General features: G+C 47.6%; 1 protein-coding gene across 2 annotated transcripts in view; it reads right to left on the bottom strand.

Moving 5' to 3' along the window:
* The window catches only part of TRIM29 (tripartite motif containing 29), a 103049-nt gene that overhangs the window by 40946 nt on the left and 34794 nt on the right, over positions 1-27309 (bottom strand). For both annotated transcript variants that reach the window (XM_063943509.1, XM_063943508.1), the window contains exon 3: positions 4074-4307. In XM_063943509.1, the coding sequence (XP_063799579.1) occupies positions 4074-4307 (234 nt within the window). The remainder of the gene's footprint in view (positions 1-4073; positions 4308-27309) is intronic.

Genomic DNA, 27309 nt, shown 5'->3' with positions numbered 1-27309 from the left:
ACACATATATCCCAGTCACCTCCCTCTCACACACATATACCCAAACCAGCTCCCTCTCGCATGCATATACCCAGCCCTGAACCAGACACAAATATGCCCCAGACACCTCCTTCTCACACACATATACCCCAGCCACCTCCCTCTCACACACATATACCCCATACACATCCCTCATACATACATACATATACCCCATCCACCTACCTCTCACACACATATACCCCAGTCACCTCCCTCTCACACACATATACCCAAACCAGCTCCCTCTCACATGCATATACCCAGCCCTGAACAAGACACCTCCCTCTCACACACATATGCCCCAGACACCTCCCTCTCACACACGTATACCCCAGCCACCTACCTCTCACACACATATACCCCAGTCACTCCCCTCTCACACACATATACCCTAACCAGCTCCCTCCCACATGCATATAACCCAGCCACCTACCTCTCACACACATATACCCCAGCCTCCTACCTTTCAAACACATATACTCCAGCCACCTATCTCTCACACACATATTTCCCAGTCACTTATCTTTCACACATACTTTATATGCTACTGCACCAGACACCTCCCTCTCACACACAAATACCCCAGCCACCTACCTCTCACACACATATACCCCAGCCACCTACCTTTCAAACACATATACTCGAGCCACCTACCTCTCACACACATATATCCCAGTCACTTATCTTTCACACATACTGTATATGCTACTGCCCCAGCTACCTCCCTCTCACACACAATTACCCCAGCCACCTACCTCTCACACACATATACCCCAGCCACCTACCTTTCAAACACATATACTCGAGCCACCTCCCTCTCACACACATATATCCCAGCCACCTCCCTCTCACACACATATATCCCAGCCACCTCCCTCTCACACATATATACTCCAGCCACCTACCTCTCACACACATATATCCCAGTCACCTCCCTCTCACACACATATACCCAAACCAGCTCCCTCTCGCATGCATATACCCAGCCCTGAACCAGACACAAATATGCCCCAGACACCTCCTTCTCACACACATATACCCCAGCCACCTCCCTCTCACACACATATACCCCATACACATCCCTCATACATACATATACCCCATCCACCTACCTCTCACACACATATACCCCAGTCACCTCCCTCTCACACATATATACCCAAACCAGCTCCCTCTCACATGCATATACCCAGCCCTGAACAAGACATCTCCCTCTCACACACATATACCCCAGACACCTCCCTCTCACACACGTATACCCCAGCCACCTACCTCTCACACACATATACCCCAGTCACTCCCCTCTCACACACATATACCCTAACCAGCTCCCTCCCACATGCATATAACCCAGCCACCTACCTCTCACACACATATACCCCAGCCTCCTACCTTTCAAACACATATACTCCAGCCACCTATCTCTCACACACATATTTCCCAGTCACTTATCTTTCACACATACTTTATATGCTACTGCACCAGACACCTCCCTCTCACACACAAATACCCCAGCCACCTACCTCTCACACATATACCCCAGCCACCTACCTTTCAAACACATATATCCCAGTCACTTATCTTTCACACATACTGTATATGCTACTGCCCCAGCCACCTCCCTCTCACACACATAGATACCCTAGCTCTGCCTCAGCCTGCTCAGTATGATGTATAATACCCCCATGGCAGCTCCACCTCACTCACACACACACACACACACACACACACACACACACACACATACATACCCTAAACACCTCAGTCACACACACATATACCCAGCCCTGCCCCATCCGCCTCCTTCTCACAAACATATACCTAGCCCTTCCTCCTAAACTTGCCTCTCACGCACATATAGACCCTGCCACATCCACCTCCCTCTCACATATACTCTAGCCCTGCCCCATCCATCGACCTCTCACCTCCCTCTTACACATATATACCTAGGGATGGCCATCAACCATCGATGTCCCAAAACCATCAAAGGTCTATGGCTAATGTTGAATACTTTGGCCATCGATGGCATATAATCAGTTCGTTTTCCGCTATCAATGGTAGCGGCATGTCCGATATCCCCCCCCAATATTTTCAGGGCTGCTGCACAGGGCTGCTAGGATGTTTGTCAGCAGCCCTGCTCTAGCCCCAGCTTGAATTCGATGTCACGCTATTACAGGCTGAGCTGTCATTCACAGCTAAGCCCCGCCCCCAGCTCTCACATAGAAGCAGTGCCAGCCACCACGCATGTGAATAAAGAACGATGGTTAAACAACTGATGGCAACACAAAGAATAGTTTCATGCCGTTAATGGTTTGTGTCACAGTGGTCACCATCACCATTGATGGTAACCATCGATAAAGGCACCACCAATGGTCATCACTACATATACCTCAGCCACCTTCCTCTCACAGATACAGTATATACCCTTACCCTAGCCATGCCTCACCGCTGTCAGTTGAAGTTTCCCAGTGTGCTAGTTGGTCTGCCACAATCCTGCAGACATAATGTTGCCTTCTCTCTGACTTCTGATATACGTGATGCTTCTTTGTGTTCCCATGTATTTGCTAATCCATATTGTCGGTTGTTTTGTCTCCTCCACGGTGGCACCCATTTTGTTGAGGACATTTCTATACAGATATATTCTCGTCTGCAGCTGCAAAGGTGGGCCCTCTCTCTGCCCCATCCCGAGACAGCAATCCAGGAAGTCCCCTCTGATGGCATCCTTGATTCTTCGCATTGTAAGGACTTCCTGGTTTATGACCCGGGAGGTCAATTGTGCTCGCACGGCCTTTGGCCTGTGCTGCGCATGTGCAAGCAACAGGTTGGTCAGAGAGGGATCATTCGGCTCTGTGTGGAAAAGAGCCCGTAGGTCTCTCTAGGGCAATGCCTACCAGGTACAAGTGAAACTTTCCGGAGCTTGATACATATAGATAGGACTCTAATTTACCTTTAGTACAGTACATCCCATCTATAATCTGCTGTGATTTTGGGCCATTGTGTTACAAATTATTCTGTGTAAATTTTCATTGCAATTATGTAAACTATAACTTTAACAGCAAAAAATGTTACGAGAAAAACACACCCTTCTTTCTGAAAATGAAACTTTGCTCTGCCTGGAAATTCCACAGATTTTATTACAAACCTTTATGACCACTGGTTTGTGCAAGCAAAAATATGCAGCGTATTCAAGCACTGCATTTCTGAAATGTTTTGAAAAACAGTATGACGTACTGATTCACATCCATGAGCCACTGAGACTTTGGACTAGCCGAGATGCTGGGAGACTGAGAGTGTGGAGGTGACGTGCCTATACCCACTGAATGTCTAGATCACAGGTTCTCAAACTTCAACTGTGTGGGGTCCTGAGGACCGAGATTGAGAACCACTGGTCTAGATGCTTATGGTGCTTGCCGCCCCTTAGTCCAACCAACTGGGAGTGTGGTCCTGGAATCACATGGGGCATGGAATGCCTTCCGTGCAATCCTAGGCCACACAAAGGTACTATACCCTCAAAAACGCCCACGTTCATCTTGCATTAATTATGGTCTTTGTGATAATGTGACAGCTGCTCCTGTAACCACCTGTACTGGTACTAATACCAACTCTGACCACAGCGGCAATAGACTTCAGTGCCTGATACTTTGCAGTCAGTTCTCCTCATTAGATCAAAAGAGTACGTAGGATCATAAGGATCTGAAGGTACATGGAGCTTGTTAAATTGCACATACAGTAAATACAAGTTATTCAGATGGAAATTGCCATTTCCGTATGAAAAAGAAAGGAAGAGAAAGGGTTCGAAATGCCCTATGGTGGTGCACCACCATAGGGCATTTTGAACCCTTTCTCTTCCTTTCTTTTGCAGATTTATTTTGCCTGTGGTAGCACCCCCCAAATGGTTAGGAATAACATTGACGTGTTCTTGATAATAAAAATGGGGGTCATTTACTCAATATGAATTAACCTGTGCGACCAGTACTACAGCCATTTCCGTATGAAGGTTGGGGGAAAAGGGCTTTTAATAACTAGTCCCCAAAGTCTTTAAATGAACTCACCTGTAGGAAAAGTACGGCATCGGTGGTATGTAACAGCTTATCTCCATCATGTTGCCTATCCTGAAGTTGATCTCTTTTCACTTGTAAATCACCTATAATCTGCTCGATAAGGTCTACAGCGGCCCGTTCCTTGTTCTCTAATTGTGCTTTCACTTCTTCCTGCTGTCTCTGGAGTTCTCGGATGAGATCCTTGAAGCTGTGGTCCACAGTTGACTTCTGGTTGGTTGTGAAATTCTGCAAATAGGAAATATTCAAACATAAAAATTGTATTCACTGTTAGGCAACATAGTCACCGTATTGTACATGTCAGCAAAAGTGCCAATAGTGTACACATAACCCTGTCATACTGTGTCACCGAGCGCTTTCTCATTGTGACTAATCTATTCATTCTCAGCACAATTTACAGTTGTTTTATGCGTATACACTTTTAAAGCTATAACTTGGATGAATATGGATATAGCAAATAATAGGATCCAGTCAAGATCCTTTCGGTCGGGATTCCAGCAGTCAGAATACCGATGCCGGATTCCCAAAACTACTCAGAATGCTGACGCTGGCGTCCTGAATAGGGTGCCCAGGCAGGAGGTTAGGTTTAGGCTGCAGGAAGGGGGGGGGGGGGGGGGGGGTTAGGTTTATGCTGTGGGGAGGGGGTGTAGATTCAGGCACCTCCAGGGAGAGTTAGGCTGCAGGATTAGGTATCCCCAGGAGGGTTAGGTTTAGGCTGCGCGAGAGAGGGGGTTAGGTTTTGGTAACCCCAGGGAGGGTTAGGGTTAGGCTGCGTTGTCCGGACCACGTCTCCCAATAGGAGCATCGATGTCCAGAAAATGCGGCATCACCGCCACCCCAACCCCCACCCGCCAGCTCTTAAACCGTTATAGCGTGCAATTGCAGCTTAAGACCACACGTATGCACGCACCAAACAGCGATTTCCGCACTTCTGAGAGGCTAGCTGAATTAGCCCTTATATACAATTATTAATATTATTATGATATCGCCATCTGCATTAACACTGTTCACAGGAGTGGTTCAATGGTTGTTTAGTATAATAACATAATGGGATAGATGCAATTATTTAATAAAGGGTATTTGCTATTACATTTTTATAAACCTAGAATTGTTTCTACAACGTTGCAAACTGTTTCATTAATTTTATTTTAATTACCACTTTATACACAGAGCAAAATGCCAAGCTTTTATTTTATATTTGTGTCTTATTTATCTTGTATTCACAGTGAGGCCACACCCCCTGCCGTATTCCGAGCCTCTGACAGGCAGAGGTGGTCGCTGGGCGGGAGGGGGTGGATCGGCGGCGTTTGGCCGCCGTTTAGTGGGCGCAGTCCGGGCAATGCAGGCATGCCCGGACCGTTGCGGGGCGGACAGGCCGCGGCGGCTGCGTGATGTCACACGCAGCCGCTGCAACACGGGCTGCGACGAGTAGCTCCCTGCCAGCGCGTAGGAGATGCGCTGGCTGGGAGCTACTCTTACAGTACAAAAGCATCGCCGCTGTGCGATGCTTTTGTACTTATGCGACGGGGTAGGGCCTGACATGCAGGGCGGACTAGCCCTGTGCTGGGCGTCCCCCCGCATGTCAGTGTGCCTGATCGTAGCTGTGCTAACTTTAGCACAGCTACGATCAACTCTGAATCACCCCCTCAGTGTGAAAAGGAGCTTGGTCAGTATTTTTGATGTTAATCTTTAATGCTTTTTTTTAAGAGGTGTGGTGGGAGGTGGGATTAGGTTTATACTGACATCCAGAACATGAACATGTTTAAAACAAACTGGACAATTATTATACCATTCAGAATACGGGTGACAGAAATGAAAGGAAACATCAGGGTACACACAGTTGCCAGATACACAGCCATAATGTGAGCAATATGCAAACATATGAAAATCTAAGTTGACTGTTTGGATATTTATAACAGGATTTGCCTGAACACGTCTTCCTGTGAGTGACCTGCTTTGTTGTCAGGTGGAGTAAGATGGAGACCCTTTCAGTGCTAGGAACATGGGGCCTAATTCAGACCTGATTGCTAGCAAGTGATTTTTGCACTGCTGCGATCAGATAGTCGCCGCCTACAGGGGAAGTGTATTTCAGCTGTGTAAGTGTGCGAACGCATGTGTAGCAGAGCTGTACAAGCAGATCTTGTGCAGTCTCTGCGCAGCCCAGGACTTACTCAGCCGCTGCGATCACTTCAGCCTGTTCGGGACCAGAACTGACGTCCGGAACCCTCCCTGCAAACGCTTGGACACGTCTGCGTTTTTCCAACCACTCCCTGAAAACGGTCAGTTGCCACCCACAAACGCCCTCTTCCTGTCAATCTCCTTGCAATCGTCTGTGCGAATGGATTCTTCGCACAAACCCATTGCTGGGCGGCGATCCGCTTAGTACCCGTGCTATGTGCCTGCGCATTGCGGTGCATACGCATGCGCAGTTTAGACCTAATCGCAGGCTGTGAGAAAACGCAGCCTAGCGATCAGGTCTGAATTGCCCCCATAGATTCTACTGTCCTAGCAGTGATATGGGTATCAGAGCAACAGTGGTGTGCGGTGAGGTCAGTAGTTTGTGAGGCACTGCATCCATAATGTATGCCGAGGCCCGACATTGACCCTCTACCACCACCGAGCTGATGCCCTCTACCGCCCCACAAACTGATGCCCACTATCGCCACAGACGCCAATGTACTACAAAATTGCCACCATCAACCAACCCGGCACCTTTGCCACTAATTTGCATCTCGGTCCGATGCAGCCACCGCCAATGCCCGCAGCCTGCCTGATTAAACTTGCGAAGAGCAGGCAGCTAATATATTGTCAATTTTATAAAATAAAAAATAAATATTATGGAGAGGGTGACGCCAGGGAGAGGAGGACAGCAGTGGGTGACAGAGAGAGGTTGACAGCAGTGGGTGACAGACTGAGGGTGACAGGTAGAGGATGACAATGACAGCATTGGGTGACAGAGAGAGGTTGATGCTGGGGAGAGGGTGACAGAGAGAGGTTGACGCTGGGGAGAGGGTGACAGAGAGAGGTTGACGCTGGGGAGAGGGTGACAGAGAGGGAGTGACACTGACAGCATTGGGTGACAGGGAGAGGGTGACGCCAGGGAGAGGGTGACAGAGAAAAGGTGGCACTGACAGTATTGGATGACAGGGAGAGGGTGACACCAGGGATAGGGTGACACTGACAGCATTGGGTAACAGGGAGATGGTGATGCCAGGGAGAAAGTGTCAGAGAGAGGGTGACACTGACAGCATTGGGTGACAGGGAGATGGTGACGCTTGGTAGAAGGTGACAGAGAGAGGGTGATGTCAGGGAGAGGGTGACAGAGAGAAGGTGACACTGACAGTATTGGGTGACAGGGAGAGGTTGACGCCAGGGAGAGGGTTACACTGACAGCATTGGGTAACAGGGAGAGGGTACTAGGGCATACTTGCCTACATGACCCTCTCCATGAGGGAGAAAATGCTCTGTTGCTGCTCTTTCCTGGTAATGTATGATTGCCATCACCTGTGGTGAGCCAGTTAATTGATAAGAAAGGTGTTTCACCACAGGTGATGGCAACAGAGGCGGAACTACCGGCAGTGCAAGCAGTGCGTTGCACTGGGGCCCGCCTCTGTTCAGGGGCCCAAGCATGTAATGAGTCAAACTTACTCATTACATGCCGCTGTGCGCTGTGGGCAACCGCTGCCCGCAGCGCACAGCCGCCCGGAGAGAGAGGAGAGGAGCGGCGCGCACTGCAGCGGTACGGGGTAAGGTGGAGGACGGAGGTGAAGGAGGGAGCCGCAGCAGCGCTTTGTTACTGGTGGAGGCGCTGCTGCTGCTGCTCCTCTGCTTCACTATAGGCTGTCTCTGAGAACAGCCTATAGTGAAGCAGAGGGGCAGCAGCAGCAGCGCCTCCACCAATAACACAGCGCTGCTGCGGCTCCCTCCTCCACCTCCCTCCTCCTTCTTCTCTACTGCCCGGGAAGCTGCACAAGGAGCCTGAGCCAACAGAGAGGGTAAGTATATATTTTTTTTCTTTCTTTCTTTCTTTCTTTCTTTCTTTCTCTTTCTTTTTTATTTGTTGGGACTGCCTGCCGCAATGTGTAAAAAGGGGGAATCAGCCTGCCGCAATGTGTAAAAAGGGGGGACTGCCTGCCGCTATGTATAAAAATGGGGAATCTGCCTGCCGCTATGTATAAAAATGGGGAATCTGCCTGCCGCAATGTGTAAAAAGGGGGAATCTGCCTGCCGCAATGTAAAAATGGGGAATCTGCCTGCCGCAATGTGTAAAAAGGGGGAATCAGCCTGCCGCAATGTGTAAAAATGGGGAATCTGCCTGCCGCTATGTATAAAAATGGGGAATCTGCCTGCCGCTATGTGTAAAAAGGTAGAATCTGCCTGCCGTAATGTGTAAAAAGGGCACGCTGTCTGCCGTTATGTGTAAAAAGTGTATGCTGTCTGCCGTAATGTGTAAAATGGGGATGCTGTCTGCCGTTATGTGTAAAAAGTGTATGCTGTCTGCCGTAATGTGTAAAATGAGGACGCTGTCTGCCGTAATGTGTAAAAAGTGCACGCTGTCTGCCGCTATGTGTAACGAGGGCACGCTGTCTGCCGCTATGTGTAACGAGGGCACGCTGTCTGCCATTATGTGTAAAAAGTGTATGCTGCCTGCCGTAATGCGTAAAAAGGGGATGCTGTCTGCCGCTATGTGTAACGAGGGCACGCTGTCTGCCATTATGTGTAAAAAGTGTATGCTGTCTGCCGTAATGTGTAAAATGGGGACGCTGTCTGCCGTAATGTGTAAAAAGTGCACGCTGTCTGCCGCTATGTGTAATGAGGGCGCGCTGTCTGCCGCTATGTGTAACGAGGGCACGCTGTCTGCCATTATGTGTAAAAAGTGTATGCTGTCTGCCGATAGTGTAAAAAGGGGATGCTGTCTGCCGCTATGTGTAACGAGGGCACGCTGTCTGCCATTATGTGTAAAAAGTGTATGCTGTCTGCCGTAATGTGTAAAATGGGGACGCTGTCTGCCGTAATGTGTAAAAAGTGCACGCTGTCTGCCGCTATGTGTAACGAGGGCACGCTGTCTGCCGTTATGTGTAAAAAGTGCACGCTGTCTGCCGTTATGTGTAAAAAGGGGAATCTGTTCGCTGTAAGGTGTAAAAGGGTCTCTACCTGGTGTAGTGGTGCTACTGTGCGGCGTAATTTGAAGAATGGAGACTACTGTGCACCGTTTTATGAATTGGTATTATTTTGTGGACACACCCCTTCCCCACGAAGCCACGCCACTATGTATTTTTGCGCGCGCCTACGGCGCGCACTGCCCATGGGGTGGACTTGGATGGGATGGGGGGGGGGGCCAAAGCATTTTGTCGCACCTGGGCCCACCGCTTGCTTGTTCCGCCACTGGATGGCAATCATACATTACCAGGAAAGTCCAGAAACAGAGCATTTTCTCCCTCATGGAGAGGGTCAGGTAGGCAAGTATGTACTAGGGAGAGCACATTAAAATACAACATAAACAGTACAGCCTGGGTCCGCAGAACAGCATGAGTGAGCTAACATCATCATGTCACACTGAAGTCACTCTCCCCTGCCAACCCGCGCCCACCGCCACAGCCGGTAAGAGAAGCGGAAACAACAAACCTGCTGTGTTCAGTGGGTCTCCTCCTCCAGCACTTTATAGCTAAGCTGCTTCGCCTGTACTGCACTGGCCGGTGAGTGCCCCGCAAGCTGTGGTGATGTAGGCCGCAACAGGGATCCCAAAAGTGGGGCCGGAGCAATTGGGAGAGGAGAGGGGATCGCAGCACTTTCTCCCCCTCGGGTCGGACTGCAATTACTCAATTTGTCAGCAGCTGCGAGCTCAGCCTGTCAGCTGCCGTGCATTGCTGCTGGACGGGCTGGGGGACGGGTGGGTGCGTACAATTTAATATAAATAATAAATACAAATATTTCTAGATGACAGGGTGGGCATTACCTTGGTGTCCACCCCCGCCCCCCGGAATCCGACTCTGCCCAATCACATCAGTCTCAGTGACATGGGCATGCTTTCATATGGGCTGACAGCACGCCCCTGTCAAACAGGCACTTCTTTAGGTGCCGCTTATAGGGCTTTTTTTAATGGGATTCTGCTGCCTGATGCTTGGCCCCGGCCCCCATTTCCGGCCCTTTTACATTGACAACAGGAGGCACCGAAAGCTGTGCCTCCAAACACATTTAAAACAGAGGTAAAAATGATTCAAATAATACAAAGGCTAAAGTATATTGTTTTATTTTAATAATTAATGACAGGGGAGGCACTGCCTCCACTGCCTCCCCTGACCACACGTCCCTGCAGAGCAACACTCCGAAACAATGTTACCTGGGGTAGGCAGGAGTGGGGTGTAGGGGCAATGGCTCTAATTGCTTCCCCTGGTACCCCCAATGAAGCCATGGGCCCATTTGTTACAACCTCAGGTGTATAACTGTATATATACATGAAAGCCTAATGTTGGAACAACCGTTAGAAGACTTTGGCTTGCAATGGACCCTTGTTCAGATAAGGCTGACACTGTGATCCCTGATTCATTATTTCTAATATCCATATTGTGAGAAGCATTATTATACACATGGTTAATACAACGTAAAGTTTCAGGGCCTGATTCGCCGTCTGTGTTTGCATTTTCTGCCTGTGGCATGTTAGTGACTGAATTTGTAAGAACTGAGAAGCCCACTTAGAGCATCTCCAGACACTGCAATTGTGTTTGGTGCACCTTTAGACGAAACCATTGATCGCACCTTAGCTCAATATATTAGCGTCTGGAACAACTACTGGGATTCTGTGCACACACAATCAGGATACAGGCATGGTACAACTTGGATGCATGCCATACTTGCCTAGGCCCTCATTCAGAGTTGTTCGCTCGTAAGCGGATTTTAGCAGATTTGCTCATGCTAAGCCGCCGCCTACTGGGAGTGAATCTTAGCATCTTAAAATTGCGAACGATGTATTCGCAATATTGCGATTACACACCCCGTAGCAGTTTCTGAGTAGCTTCAGACTTACTCGGTATCTGCGATCAGTTCAGTGCTTGTCGTTCCTGGTTTGACGTCACAAACACACCCAGCGTTCGCCCAGACACTCCCCCGTTTCTCCAGCCACTCCTGCGTTTTTTCCGGAAACGGTAGCGTTTTTTCCCACACGCCCATAAAACGGCCAGTTTCCGCCCAGTAACACCCACTTCCTGTCAATCACACTCCGATCGCCAGAACGATGAAAAAGCTGTGAGTAAAATTCCTAACTGCATAGCAAATTTACTTGGCGCAGTCGCAGTGCGAACATTGCGCAAGCGCACTAAGCGGAAAATCGCTGCGATGCGAAGATTTTTTCCGAGCGAACAACTCGGAATGACCCCCCTTAGCTCAATATATTAGCGTCTGGAACAACTACTGTGATTCTGTGCACACACAATCAGGATACAGGCATGGTACAACTTGGATGCATGCTCAGTACAAAAAAAATCTATATTGCTGATCATGTGACCTTTCTCTGCGGGGGTACATTCCAATCATTCAGCAAAAAAATTCTGCCAGTAAAATAATCTGTCTAGCAAGAATGAATAACTATTTTAACTAGGGATGTGCGCCGGCTCATATCTCGGGTTTTGGGTTCTTGTTTTGGATCTGTATCTCCTTCCTGTTTTGAATCCAGTGGCGTATCTATAATGGGTGCAGTGTGCACACGGCCCCTACATCCAGTGGGGGCCCACACCGCACACACTGCACCCATTTCTTCTGTATACTTACCTTTCTGGTGTCCGGGTGTGGGTCCCCTCCTCTCCCAAGTCCCCTAGCCGGCAGCTGCAGCAGCGCTGTTAGCGCTCTGTCTGAGCACTAGAGACTCTGGCACAGCGCCAGAGTCTACAACGCATGCTTAGTTCTCCGAAAAAAATGGCTGCCGCACCATTTTTTAGGAGACTTGCGCATGCGCTGTAGACTCTGGCGCTGTGCCAGAGTCTCTAGTGCTCAGACAGAGCGCTAACAGCGCTGCTGCCGGCTACGGGATTGGAGAGGAGGGGGCCCACACCCGGAGACTGGACACGGGTCCCCTCCTCTCTAGATACGCCCCTGTTTAGATCTGTATTTGTTTTGCCAAAACTTCCCTTGCGAGTTTTGGATCTGTATTTTACATTTTTTTGTACATCATAAAAACAGCTAAAATCACAGAATTTGTTCCTGTTTTTGTTCCTACAGTATTATTAACCTCAATAACATTCATTTCCAGGCAATTTTGACCACCTCACAGCTCACAATATTGTTTTCATCCATCTCTTCTCAACATGCATACCTTTTGCCTTGCCCAGTAAAACATAGGGGGTAATTCAGAGTTGATCGCAGCAGCCAATTTGTTAGCAGTTAGGCAAAACCATGGGGGTCATTCCGACCCGTTCGCTCGCTGAATTTTATCGCAGCCGAGCGAACGGGTACCCACTGCGCATGCGCTGGCGCCATAGTGCGCCGGCGCATGTCAGACGGCCTAAGGCCGTAGCTGGGCTGCGATCGCCTCTGCCTGTCGCTGGACGGGAGGGGGCGGAAAGGCGAGTTTGGCCACCGTTTCGTGGGCACGGTTCAGCCAACACAGGCGTGGCCGGTCCGTGCGGGGAGTGGCAACGAGTAGCTCCCAGCCAGCACGCTAAAGCTGCGCTAGTTGGGAGCTACTCTTGAAGTGCAAAGGCATCACCGCTGTGTGATGCCTTTGCACTTCTGCGGGGAGGGGACGGACTGACATGCGGACTAGCCCTGTGTTGGGCGTCCCCCCATATGTCAGTGTGATTGATCGTAGCTGTGCTAAATTTAGCACAGCGTGCGATCATCTCGGAATGAGGGCCCATGTGCACTGCAGGTGTGGCAGGTATAACATGTGCAGAGAGAGTTATATTTGGGTGGGTTATATTGGTTCTGTGCAGGGTAAAACTAAATACTGGCTGCTTTATCTTTACACTGCAATTTAGATTTCAGTTTGAACACACCCCACCCAAATCTAACTCTCTCTGCACATGTTACATCTGCCCACCCCCCCACCCCCACCCCCCTGCAGTGCACATGGTTTTGCCCAACTGCTAACAAATTTGCTGCTAGGATCAGGTCTTAATTACCCTCCATAGGAGGTACCAAAAGCCAGGGGATGGCAGACATTCAGGAATTCAGTCAAAATCCATACACCTGAGATTGAAGACTGCCCCCATGACATTATTTATGCTCAGAATGAGAATGTTTCTGATGAGGAAATTTCTAATGCAAAGAATGTCTACTGGGTACCTGCTAATTGTGAAGGAGGGGTTGGTGGGTACACACTGACTAATGACAAGGATCTCACATGTATTACACATACACAGATTTGTAACTTATTTAGTGGCAAAGTCGCAGATTTTGTGTGTGGCAATGTAGTTTGAATCTCTGTGTATGTCCTGTCAAAACCTTAGCAGTCCATTGGTTTGAAACAGCTGGAAGACACACAGTTGCCAATAACAACAGCGGAGATACAGTATTGTGCTAAGCAGCACCGAAACAGACTGTGATAAATGGACGATGTTACACACAAGAAAAGAAATGTATGAAAGGTCAAGACTTCTACTGTATGTGTTAGCTGATGTCTCATAGGGAGGCCAATCCCAGGCCATTTTTTTCAATCCCGGGTATAGGGATTGAAAAATGGTCAATCCTGGGATTCCCGGGATACCTAGGATTGGCTTTCTGCTCGTGTGTCCATCCGGCCGACCCAGCCCCGCACATAAATCAACTCACCAAACTGCTGGAGCGGGTGGGAGGGAAACTTCCATCAGCCGCGGTGACTGCAGGGGGAGCTGGGAGGTGGCGCTGGGTGACGCCGCCTTACCTACGGCCACAGCGGCAGGTGACTGTGCAGCATGCCCTCACAGGCACAGGTCACGCTGCACCGGAGGAGCCGGGAGGAGGGAGCCGGGCAGCGTTGAGCATCCTGAGGACGCTCAACGCTGCCCGGCATTAAAGGGCCGCCTGATCCCGCAATCCCCGGGATTGGAGCTTCCAATCTCGAGATTGAATCCCAGCCTATTTTTGGTAAAAATCCCGGGATCCCACTTGTTTTGTTCATATGTTTGTAAATCCAGTCATAAGGACACAGAGACATGTGAGTTCACTGCTGTGCTGTTTATTCCATCACCAACTCCAGGCACACTGCACACTGGACCACCCACTTCCCAGCATCCCCCTGGTCCCAGGGACCATCACTGAAGATTCAGGCTTATACATATTAGTAAGGGAGTGTCTACAAATATTAAGCATTCTAATACACTAACATCACACCACTGATCCCGATCCCAGGATTGGCCACCCTAGTCTCACATCTACAAGCTGGATTTATGAAGTTTAAACTAATATGGGCAGAGACACCAGAACCACGTGAATTGGATTTCTCTATGAGCAAAGTTCAGGTGTGGGAAGATTTCCAAGACAGAGGACAGTATTGGATAATGGACAAAAGACTTTTGATGACTTTTGCTGTAGCAATGCAGCCATCTGTCAGACATCAGACAGGAGCCATTGCAAAGAATGAAGACCCAGTTCATCTTTGTACTGCAAAATGGACATATGGCATGAAGCCTAAATGGACTGCTGTCCAACACTGGAAAAAAAACATAAGAAATGATGATGTACACATTGATTGTGTGCAACCAACTGTGCTGAGTTCACAACCTGGTGTGCTCTGATAGCACGGATTTTGCTAGGACATTGTATGAGAGAATGATGAAGCTGATGCTACATTCCAGGAAGCGCATGTTGAAGGGATTGATGAAGAAAACTGGTATATTACCCAACAGCTGAAAATGTGGTCTACCTTGCTTGCCACTGGAGAAGGCCTTATGTACTGTGAGATAATAACTGCACCAGACCCAGCTGCTAGGAGCACACAATGGGAAAGATTACCTTTGAGGCATCTGAATTACTAACCCCTGCAAATGGGGAAAGTTTCAGTGATTGTTGCAGAAATATATTAAAAGCTGGATAAAGATCAGAAGACACTGGTTTGGACTCATTAGGGCAGATGTATTAAGCCTGGAGAAGTGATGAAGCAGTGATAAGTGGAAGGTGATAACACACCAGCCAATCATTATGGGTTTGAAAAATGACAAAAGCCACTTGGCTGGTGCGTTATCACCTTCTACTTATCACTTTTTTATCACCACTTTATCACTTCTCCAGGATTAATACATCTGCCCCATTGTGTGAAAAAGATCATCTTGAATGAATAAGTGAATGCTCACATTGGACTTTTACAACATGATATTGCAAATCATCTGACCCAAGTGTCCATTATGAAATTGTCACCACAAGAACTGTTACATTTGGGACACTGGTCACATGATGGCAAGTTGATTTAATAGCTTGCTACCAAGGAGATGGAGAAGAGTGCTGTACTGAACAGCTTCAGAATGCTGTTATTCCGGAGTGAAGTTGTCTCAAGCAGAGCCTTACAAGCCAAGAGACTGTTCTGAAATAGTGACCAATTTCAAGACTTGTTGATATTATGGAATGTCCAAAAGGATTCCAGCAAAGACACCCATGTTACAGAAAGGATATGGAGTAGACTGGGTTTTCTATTCATCCTACCATTCACAAAACGGACATCAGTGTGGCTGCATCAATGGAAGTGTTGTTTATGAAACAGAGGGGTTCATGTATACAAAAGTTGGGTTTTTAGAGGAGGTTGTACATATTAGTTTCTTAATCAGAGGGTGGTAAAAGGTTGAACTTTTAGGTATATCCAGTGCACTTCCCCAACCCCAACATCCCCAACCTCATCTCCCAACACAGTTCCTTTTACACCCACCCCTCTGACAACCACCTCACTGACTCCTCCCTGATCACCTATTCCTACTGTCTGCACTTTTCCTGTGCTACTCCTATTCCCATGCTCAATAAAACTTTAACCCAGCTTCCTTTAACTGTGCCCTATTAACTATAAACTTGCACCCTTCCTCCTAACTCTCCAGAATCTGCACCATACTGCAATGCTCCCTACTCCAACTGTGCTCCTAACTCCCTTTCTAATTAGGATATATACAGTACATTCATGCTAGCTATGGTAGGCCCTCTCTCCTTCTGGCTTTGCTACGTAATTATGTAATTTGTGGCATAGAATTTTATAATTATGGGGGGAGATTTAACAAAGTTTGGAGAGAGATAAAGTGGAGAGAAATAAAGTACTAAGCAATCAGCTCAACTGTCATGTTTTAGGCTGTGTTTGAAAAATGACAGCAGCTGATTGGTTGGTACTTTGGTGGTCATTCCGAGTTGATCGCTCGCTAGCAGTTTTTAGCAGCCGTGCAAACGCTATGCCGCCGCCCTCTGGGAGTGTATCTTAGCTTAGCAGAAGTGCAAATGAAAGGATCGCAGAGCGGCTACAAAGTTTTTTTGTGCAGTTTCAGAGTAGCTCAAAATTTACTCAGCGCTTGCGATCACTTCAGGCTGTTCAGTTCCTGTTTTGATGTCACAAACCCGCCCAGCGTTCGCCCAGCCACGCCTACGTTTTTCCTGGCACGCCTGCGTTTTTCTGAACACTCCCTGAAAACGGTCAGTTGACACCCACTTGATGTCAATCACACTGCGGCCACCAGTGCGAATGAAATGCTTCGCTAGACCCTGTGCAAAACTACATCGTTCTTTGTGCTTGTACGACGTGCGTGCGCATTGCGCCGCATACGCATGTGCAGAACAGCCGTTTTTAAGCCTGATCGCTGCGCTGCGAACAACTGCAGCTAGCGATCAACTAGGAATGACCACCTTTATCTATCTCCAGTTTATCTCTCTCAAAACTTTGATCAATGTCCCACTATATATTTATATTCATTTGTATACTTCTCTATATCGGTCTAAATTGTTCTCTTTATATCCATTCAATCTTTTAAGTTCTGGTAACTTAAAGATTTACAAATGTCACAGTTTTAAGTGCCATGTACTCAGACCACACAGTTAGATATTGGAAATTACCGGCACATTGGAGGTCATTCCGAGTTGTTCGCTCGCAAGGCGATTTTAGCAGTATTGCACACGCTAAGCCGCCGCCTACTGGGAGTGAATCTTAGCATCTTAAAATTGCGAACGACGTATTCGCAATATTGTGATTACACATCTCGTAGCAGTTTCTGAGTAGCTTCAGACTTACTCGGCATCTGCGATCATTTCAGTGCTTGACGTTCCTGGTTTGACGTCACAAACACACCCAGCGTTCGCCCAGGCAGACACTCCTCCGTTTCTCCAGCCACTCCTGCGTTTTTTCCGGAAACGGTAGCGTTTTTTCCCACACGCCCATAAAACGGCCTGTTTCCGCCCAGTAACACCCATTTCCTGTCAATCACACTACGATCGCCTGAGCGAAGAAAAAGCCGTGAGTAAAAATCCAAACTTCATAGCAAATTTACTTGGCGCAGTCGCAGTGCGGACATTGCGCATGCGCACTAAGCGGAAAATCGCTGCGATGCGAAGATTTTTACCGAGCGAACAACTCGGAATGAGGGCCCTTGTAACAATACATTTTCTGCAACTTAATCATTCACTAGTAATAATCATAATTTATTACATGAACAGTTTTGAGAATCAAAATGATTCTTTGACTCACAAAGCTTGTCATTATAATCTGGAGATTATCGGTTTCTTAAAAATTGATTTAACACATAGAAAACAAATATAATTATGTTGGATTTTCTTATTGTTGACATGGAATAATGTGCTATGTGAAGCCAAAGCCCATGTAATCTGACTAGATTGCTTAGAAGTTAAGCCCGGATCTTTCCGTGTGTATGCCCCACAGCGATAGCGATGCGCGGCCCCGCTCATCACTATCGCTGGTGCTAGATTGGCCTGCATGCAGGCACAATCTAGCACATCGCGCATTTCACCGATGGGAGAAATGAGCAGCCCCACGTCCTTCCTCCCCCTCGCTCAGCACATCGCGCTGTGTGCTGAACAGGGGAGAGATGTGTGCTGAGCGTTCATGCTAAATCGCTCAGCACACATCTCTGGGGAAATATCCCCGTGTGTACTGGCCTAGCTTTACTTTATCATTTGATATGTATATAATGGCCTTGCGAGTCTGGTTCATGTGACCCAATTTATTATGGTGACTGTTAAGTGTGATAAACTCTGAAACCTTTAGTAGAATGACCTAAAGGGGAGGTTCTGACGGGAGAGATGTGTGCTGAGCGATCTTAACACAGACCGCTCAGCACACATCTCTCCCCCCGCTCAGTGCAACGCGATGTGCTGAGCGAGGGGACGGACTGATGGGGGGCCGCTCACTTCACAAAGCGCTGAAGTGAGCGACCCGCTAGATTGAGCCTGCGTGCAGGCTCAATCTAGCACCGGCGATAGCGATGCACAGCTATCGCTGGGGGGCATACACACGACAGATCCCTGCTTAAAATCTAAGCAATCTAGTCAGATTGCTTAGATTTTAAACACAGATCTCTCCGTGTGTACCCCGCTTAACACTTATCAGGGTCCTTGATATTATCTCAGTGCATGTAACTTACAGTGCAGTATGTGCATGGTAACAAATGCCAGGAGACTTCCAAACAAAATATGTTAACTAGATGGATCTGATATTATGGAATCTTGGCTTGATGGAAATGGTAACTGGCCAGGGCATTTGGAAGGCTACTGCATGTTGAAGCTGGAATAAGGAAAGGTATTCAAGGTGGAAGTGTAGTGTGTAAACATGTTTAGGATCTGCCTAGCTGGAGGCTGGTGTGATGGCAATAACATGTAGAGTCCATATGGGAAGATTTAAATAAAGGAATAGGCAAAGTTTAAGTACTGACAGCAAATAATAATGGGTGATTTAAACTTTCCAGATGAAAATGTAATGCAGAATTTGTGATTTTTTGGCCATTTGTCAGAGAATATGAATGATAACTCACAAACTTTTCTTTCACTCATGGTTAGTGGTTGGGTGAAGCCATTTATTGTCAAACAACTGTGTTTACTCTTTTTAAATCGGGGAGCACTGGGCACGCCCCCAAAATGCCAAAGATGGGTCTGTGACGCTCGACTACGCCCACTCAGCTGAGGTCACGCCCCCTACGCACTAAGTCACGCCCCATTTTTGGGTCGCGCACGGCTTCACCACACAGGAGTCCCTCTTCCTCCCTCGTCAAAGTTGGGAGGTATGATATACCTAACCTAGTGCCGGGGTCATGATGTGGAGTATGTAGACAAATTAGAAAAGTCTATGGCCCATATTTATCAAGCCTTGGAGAGTGATACATTGCACGGTGATAAAGTACCAGCCAACTAGCTCCTAACTGCCATGTTACAGGCTGTGTTTGAAAAATGACAGTTATGAGCTGATTGGTTGCTACTTTATCACTCTCCAAGGCTTGATAAATCTGGGCCTGAGTAATTCTATATACAGTAGTTCTAAAACTATGTTTATCAAGATAGGGCATTTCTGCTTTTTTGTGTGTTACAGAGAAAGGTAAAATAGAATTCCCCTTTTAACCCCACCCTCACAAAATTTCTGTACCAAACCAAACGCAAAACCTTATAATGAATACATTTGGGCATCCTCTTCGAGCAATATTTAATTAATAACAGATAAGAAAGTCATTTATAATTTGAATTGCGAGAGTGTAGGGAGTTTGGCTGCATCCAATCTAACAGAATAACATTAAACATCATGACTCTTAACAACTTTCGTTCTCTTTTAGTTGGTATTAAATCTTCTAAAAAGCTTAGGAGCCATAATGCAGGGCAGCTACTTGTCAGTAACCCTGATTTGTTGTGTAGTTATTGCACTTTATCATCGCGGTAATCCTGCATATGCATTCATTCCTCTGGCATTCTAACTACATCATTTACATGTGTACAAACTACCCTGAGCTCAGAAGGAGTGTATTCCAATTATTTACCCCTCCATTGGATCACATAACCTGAATATCCAGAAAGAGATTTGCATTTCAGCACCCACTGTGAGATCTTCCCATCAACCCTGTAACGTGAGAGGAACTAATACTGTGTTCTTAAGACAGCACCTAAATTAATTTTAATGACACCTCATAGAGCCAGGCATCAGCATCTCCTGCCTACTGGAGTTTCCTTTCCACTATTACTAATTACTCATTTGGGTTGGAAATTACAGGGCCGTGCATGGATTTATGCAGCAAGCTATCCAGCTATATTTATATATGGGAGAAAGGACCTCTCCCTACTTAATAATCCTGTTAGCCAGCAACAGTGATCCTAGAGAAATCAGCCCTGTGCTGGGCAGGCGGGGCTGCGTCCTGATATGACCGGGTGACCCCACGATCTAGGTTCCCTGTTATCAGGGCCGGATTACGCCTGGTGGGGGCCCCGGGTAATGAAGTTGTGGGGGCCCCCACTACAGTAGATGACAGACCCCTGAGTCCCCCCTTACACACACACACACTAGAGATGAGCGCCTGAAATTTTTCGGGTTTTGTGTTTTGGTTTTGGGTTCGGTTCCGCGGCCGTGTTTTGGGTTCGACCGCGTTTTGGCAAAACCTCACCGAATTTTTTTTGTCGGATTCGGGTGTGTTTTGGATTCGGGTGTTTTTTTTAAAAAACACTAAAAAACAGCTTAAATCATAGAATTTGGGGGTCATTTTGATCCCATATTATTATTAACCTCAAAAACCATAATTTCCACTCATTTTCAGTCTATTCTGAATACCTCACACCTCACAATATTATTTTTAGTCCTAAAATTTGCACCAAGGTCGCTGGATGACTAAGCTAAGCGACACTAGTGGCCGACACAAACACCTGGCCCATCTAGGAGTGGCACTGCAGTGTCACGCAGGATGTCCCTTCCAAAAAACCCTCCCCAATCAGCACATGACGCAAAGAAAAAAAGAGGCGCAATGAGGTAGCTGACTGTGTGAGTAAGATAAGCGACCCTAGTGGCCGACACAAACACCGGGCCCATTTAGGAGTGGCACTGCAGTGTCACGCAGGATGTCCCTTCCAAAAAACCCTCCCCAATCAGCACATGACGCAAAGAAAAAAAGAGGCGCAATGAGGTAGCTGACTGTGTGAGTAAGATTAGCGACCCTAGTGGCCGACACAAACACCGGGCCCATTTAGGAGTGGCACTGCAGTGTCACGCAGGATGTCCCTTCCAAAAAACCCTCCCCAATCAGCACATGACGCAAAGAAAAAAAGAGGCGCAATGAGGTAGCTGACTGTGTGAGTAAGATTAGCGACCCTAGTGGCCGACACAAACACCGGGCCCATTTAGGAGTGGCACTGCAGTGTCACGCAGGATGTCCCTTCCAAAAAACCCTCCCCAATCAGCACATGACGCAAAGAAAAAAAGAGGCGCAATGAGGTAGCTGACTGTGTGAGTAAGATTAGCGACCCTAGTGGCCGACACAAACACCGGGCCCATTTAGGAGTGGCACTGCAGTGTCACGCAGGATGTCCCTTCCAAAAAACCCTCCCCAATCAGCACATGACGCAAAGAAAAAAAGAGGCGCAATGAGGTAGCTGACTGTGTGAGTAAGATTAGCGACCCTAGTGGCCGACACAAACACCGGGCCCATTTAGGAGTGGCACTGCAGTGTCACGCAGGATGTCCCTTCCAAAAAACCCTCCCCAATCAGCACATGACGCAAAGAAAAAAAGAGGCGCAATGAGGTAGCTGACTGTGTGAGTAAGATTAGCGACCCTAGTGGCCGACACAAACACCGGGCCCATTTAGGAGTGGCACTGCAGTGTCACGCAGGATGTCCCTTCCAAAAAACCCTCCCCAAACAGCACATGACGCAAAGAAAAATAAAAGAAAAAAGAGGTGCAAGATGGAATTGTCCTTGGGCCCTCCCACCCACCCTTATGTTGTATAAACAAAACAGGACATGCACACTTTAACCAACCCATCATTTCAGTGACAGGGTCTGCCACACGACTGTGACTGATATGACGGGTTGGTTTGGACCCCCCCCAAAAAAGAAGCAATTAATCTCTCCTTGCACAAACTGGCTCTACAGAGGCAAGATGTCCACCTCATCATCACCCTCCGATATATCACCGTGTACATCCCCCTCCTCACAGATTATCAATTCGTCCCCACTGGAATCCACCATCTCAGCTCCCTGTGTACTTTGTGGAGGCAATTGCTGCTGGTCAATGTCTCCGCGGAGGAATTGATTATAATTCATTTTAATGAACATCATCTTCTCCACATTTTCTGGATGTAACCTCGTACGCCGATTGCTGACAAGGTGAGCGGCGGCACTAAACACTCTTTCGGAGTACACACTTGTGGGAGGGCAACTTAGGTAGAATAAAGCCAGTTTGTGCAATGGCCTCCAAATTGCCTCTTTTTCCTGCCAGTATAAGTATGGACTGTGTGACGTGCCTACTTGGATGCGGTCACTCATATAATCCTCCACCATTCTTTCAATGGTGAGAGAATCATATGCAGTGACAGTAGACGACATGTCCGTAATCGTTGTCAGGTCCTTCAGTCCGGACCAGATGTCAGCATCAGCAGTCGCTCCAGACTGCCCTGCATCACCGCCAGCGGGTGGGCTCGGAATTCTGAGCCTTTTCCTCGCACCCCCAGTTGCGGGAGAATGTGAAGGAGGAGATGTTGACAGGTCGCGTTCCGCTTGACTTGACAATTTTCTCACCAGCAGGTCTTTCAACCCCAGCAGACTTGTGTCTGCCGGAAAGAGAGATCCAAGGTAGGCTTTAAATCTAGGATCGAGCACGGTGGCCAAAATGTAGTGCTCTGATTTCAACAGATTGACCACCCGTGAATCCTTGTTAAGCAAATTAAGGGCTCCATCCACAAGTCCCACATGCCTAGCGGAATCGCTCTGTGTTAGCTCCTCCTTCAATGTCTCCAGCTTCTTCTGCAAAAGCCTGATGAGGGGAATGACCTGACTCAGGCTGGCAGTGTCTGAACTGACTTCACGTGTGGCAAGTTCAAAGGGCATCAGAACCTTGCACAACGTTGAAATCATTCTCCACTGCGCTTGAGACAGGTGCATTCCACCTCCTATATCGTGCTCAATTGTATAGGCTTGAATGGCCTTTTGCTGCTCCTCCAACCTCTGAAGCATATAGAGGGTTGAATTCCACCTCGTTACCACTTCTTGCTTCAGATGATGGCAGGGCAGGTTCAGTAGTTTTTGGTGGTGCTCCAGTCTTCTGTACGTGGTGCCTGTACGCCGAAAGTGTCCCGCAATTTTTCTGGCCACCGACAGCATCTCTTGCACGCCCCTGTCGTTTTTTAAATAATTCTGCACCACCAAATTCAAGGTATGTGCAAAACATGGGACGTGCTGGAATTTGCCCATATTTAATGCACACACAATATTGCTGGCGTTGTCCGATGCCACAAATCCACAGGAGAGTCCAATTGGGGTAAGCCATTCCGCGATGATCTTCCTCAGTTGCCGTAAGAGGTTTTCAGCTGTGTGCGTATTCTGGAAACCGGTGATACAAAGCGTAGCCTGCCTAGGAAAGAGTTGGCGTTTGCGAGATGCTGCTACTGGTGCCGCCGCTGCTGTTCTTGCGGCGGGAGTCCATACATCTACCCAGTGGGCTGTCACAGTCATATAGTCCTGACCCTGCCCTGCTCCACTTGTCCACATGTCCGTGGTTAAGTGGACATTGGGTACAACTGCATTTTTTAGGACACTGGTGAGTCTTTTTCTGACGTCCGTGTACATTCTCGGTATCGCCTGCCTAGAGAAGTGGAACCTAGATGGTATTTGGTAACGGGGGCACACTGCCTCAATAAATTGTCTAGTTCCCTGTGAACTAACGGCGGATACCGGACGCACGTCTAACACCAACATAGTTGTCAAGGCCTCAGTTATCCGCTTTGCAGCAGGATGACTGCTGTGATATTTCATCTTCCTCGCAAAGGACTGTTGAACAGTCAATTGCTTACTGGAAGTAGTACAAGTGGGCTTACTACTTCCCCTCTGGGATGACCATCGACTCCCAGCAGCAACAACAGCAGCGCCAGCAGCAGTAGGCGTTACACGCAAGGATGCATCGGAGGAATCCCAGGCAGGAGAGGACTCGTCAGAATTGCCAGTGACATTGCCTGCAGGACTATTGGCATTCCTGGGGAAGGAGGAAATTGACACTGAGGGAGTTGGTGGGGTGGTTTGCGTGAGCTTGGTTACAAGAGGAAGGGATTTACTGGTCAGTGGACTGCTTCCGCTGTCACCCAAAGTTTTTGAACTTGTCACTGACTTATTATGAATGCGCTGCAGGTGACGTATAAGGGAGGATGTTCCGAGGTGGTTAACGTCCTTACCCCTACTTATTACAGCTTGACAAAGGGAACACACGGCTTGACACCTGTTGTCCGCATTTCTGTTGAAATAGTTCCACACCGAAGAGCTGATTTTTTGGGTATTTTCACCAGGCATGTCAACGGCCATATTCCTCCCACGGACAACAGGTGTCTCCCCGGGTGCCTGACTTAAACAAACCACCTCACCATCAGAATCCTCCTGGTCAATTTCCTCCCCAGCGCCAGCAACACCCATATCCTCCTCATCCTGGTGTACTTCAACACTGACATCTTCAATCTGACTATCAGGAACTGGACTGCGGGTGCTCCTTCCAGCACTTGCAGGGGGCGTGCAAATGGTGGAAGGCGCATGCTCTTCACGTCCAGTGTTGGGAAGGTCAGGCATCGCAACCGACACAATTGGACTCTCCTTGTGGATTTGGGATTTCGAAGAACGCACAGTTCTTTGCGGTGCTACTGCTTTTGCCAGCTTGAGTCTTTTCATTTTTCTAGCGAGAGGCTGAGTGCCTCCATCCTCATGTGAAGCTGAACCACTAGCCATGAACATAGGCCAGGGCCTCAGCCGTTCCTTGCCACTCCGTGTGGTAAATGGCATATTGGCAAGTTTACGCTTCTCCTCCGACAATTTTATTTTAGGTTTTGGAGTCCTTTTTTTACTGATATTTGGTGTTTTGGATTTGACATGCTCTGTACTATGACATTGGGCATCGGCCTTGGCAGACGACGTTGCTGGCATTTCATCGTCTCGGCCATGACTAGTGGCAGCAGCTTCAGCACGAGGTGGAAGTGGATCTTGATCTTTCCCTAATTTTGGAACCTCAACATTTTTGTTCTCCATATTTTAATAGGCACAACTAAAAGGCACCTCAGGTAAACAATGGAGATGGATGGATACTAGTATACAATTATGGACGGACTGCCGAGTGCCGACACAGAGGTAGCTACAGCCGTGAACTACCGTACTGTGTCTGCTGCTAATATAGACTGGTTGATAAAGAGATGTCGTAGTATGTATGTATGAAGAAGAAAGAAAAAAAAACCACGGTTAGGTGGTATACAATTATGGACGGACTGCCGAGTGCCGACACAGAGGTAGCCACAGCCGTGAACTACCGTACTGTACTGTGTCTGCTGCTAATATAGACTGGTTGATAAAGAGATGTCGTAGTATGTATGTATGAAGAAGAAAGAAAAAAAAACCACGGGTAGGTGGTATACAATTATGGACGGACTGCCGAGTGCTGACACAGAGGTAGCCACAGCCGTGAACTACCGTACTGTACTGTGTCTGCTGCTAATATAGACTGGTTGATAAAGAGATGTAGTAGTATGTATGTATAAAGAAGAAAGAAAAAAAAAACCACGGGTAGGTGGTATACAATTATGGACGGACTGCCGAGTGCCGACACAGAGGTAGCCACAGCCGTGAACTACCGTACTGTACTGTGTCTGCTGCTAATATAGACTGGTTGATAAAGAGATGTCGTAGTATGTATGTATGAAGAAGAAAGAAAAAAAAACCACGGTTAGGTGGTATACAATTATGGACGGACTGCCGAGTGCCGACACAGAGGTAGCCATAGCCGTGAACTACCGTACTGTACTGTGTCTGCTGCTAATATAGACTGGTTGATAAAGAGATGTCGTAGTATGTATGTATGAAGAAGAAAGAAAAAAAAACCACGGTTAGGTGGTATACAATTATGGACGGACTGCCGAGTGCCGACACAGAGGTAGCCACAGCCGTGAACTACCGTACTGTACTGTGTCTGCTGCTAATATAGACTGGTTGATAAAGAGATGTAGTAGTATGTATGTATAAAGAAGAAAGAAAAAAAAACCACGGGTAGGTGGTATACAATTATGGATGGACTGCCGAGTGCCGACACAGAGGTAGCTACAGCCGTGAACTACCGTACTGTGTCTGCTGCGACTGGATGATAAATAATGATATAAAAAATATATATATATCACTACTGCAGCCGGACAGGTATATATATTATATAATGACGGACCTGCTGGACACTGTCTGTCAGCAGAATGAGTTTTTTATAGAATAAAAAAAAAAACACCACACAAGTGAAGTCACACGACGAGTGTTTAACTTTTTCAGGCAATCACAATATAGTATACTACTAACTATACTGGTGGTCAGTGTGGTCAGGTCACTGGTCAGTCACACTGGCAGTGGCACTCCTGCAGCAAAAGTGTGCACTGTTTAATTTTAATATAATATGTACTCCTGGCTCCTGCTATAACCTATAACTGGCACTGCAGTGCTCCCCAGTCTCCCCCACAATTATAAGCTGTGTGAGCTGAGCACAGTCAGATATATAATATATACATAGATGATGCAGCACACTGGGCTGAGCAGTGCACACAGATATGGTATGTGACTGTCTTGTACTCCTGGCTCCTGCTATAACCTATAACTGGCACTGCAGTGCTCCCCAGTCTCCCCCACAATTATAAGCTGTGTGAGCTGAGCACAGTCAGATATATAATATATACATAGATGATGCAGGCATGCAGCACACTGGGCTGAGCAGTGCACACAGATATGGTATGTGACTGAGTCACTGTGTGTACCGTTTTTTTCAGGCAGAGAACGGATATATTAAATAAAACAACTGCACTGCTGGTGGTCACTGTGGTCAGTCACTAAACTCTGCACTCTCTTCTACAGTATCAGCCTCAGGTCAATCTCTCTCTCTCTCTCCTAATCTAAATGGAGAGGACGCCAGCCACGTCCTCTCCCTATCAATCTCAATGCACGTGTGAAAATGGCGGCGACGCGCGGCTCCTTATATAGAATCCGAGTCTCGCGAGAATCCGACAGCGTCATGATGACGTTCGGGCGCGCTCGGGTTAACCGAGCAAGGCGGGAAGATCCGAGTCGCTCGGACCCGTGAAAAAAAACAAGTTCGTGCGGGTTCG

The sequence above is a fragment of the Pseudophryne corroboree genome, chromosome 10 (genome assembly GCF_028390025.1).
Source record: "Pseudophryne corroboree isolate aPseCor3 chromosome 10, aPseCor3.hap2, whole genome shotgun sequence".
Taxonomy (NCBI): Eukaryota; Metazoa; Chordata; class Amphibia; order Anura; family Myobatrachidae; genus Pseudophryne; species Pseudophryne corroboree.
The sequence above is the reverse complement of the archived record's forward strand: the minus strand, read 5'-3'. Positions and strand labels throughout refer to the sequence as shown.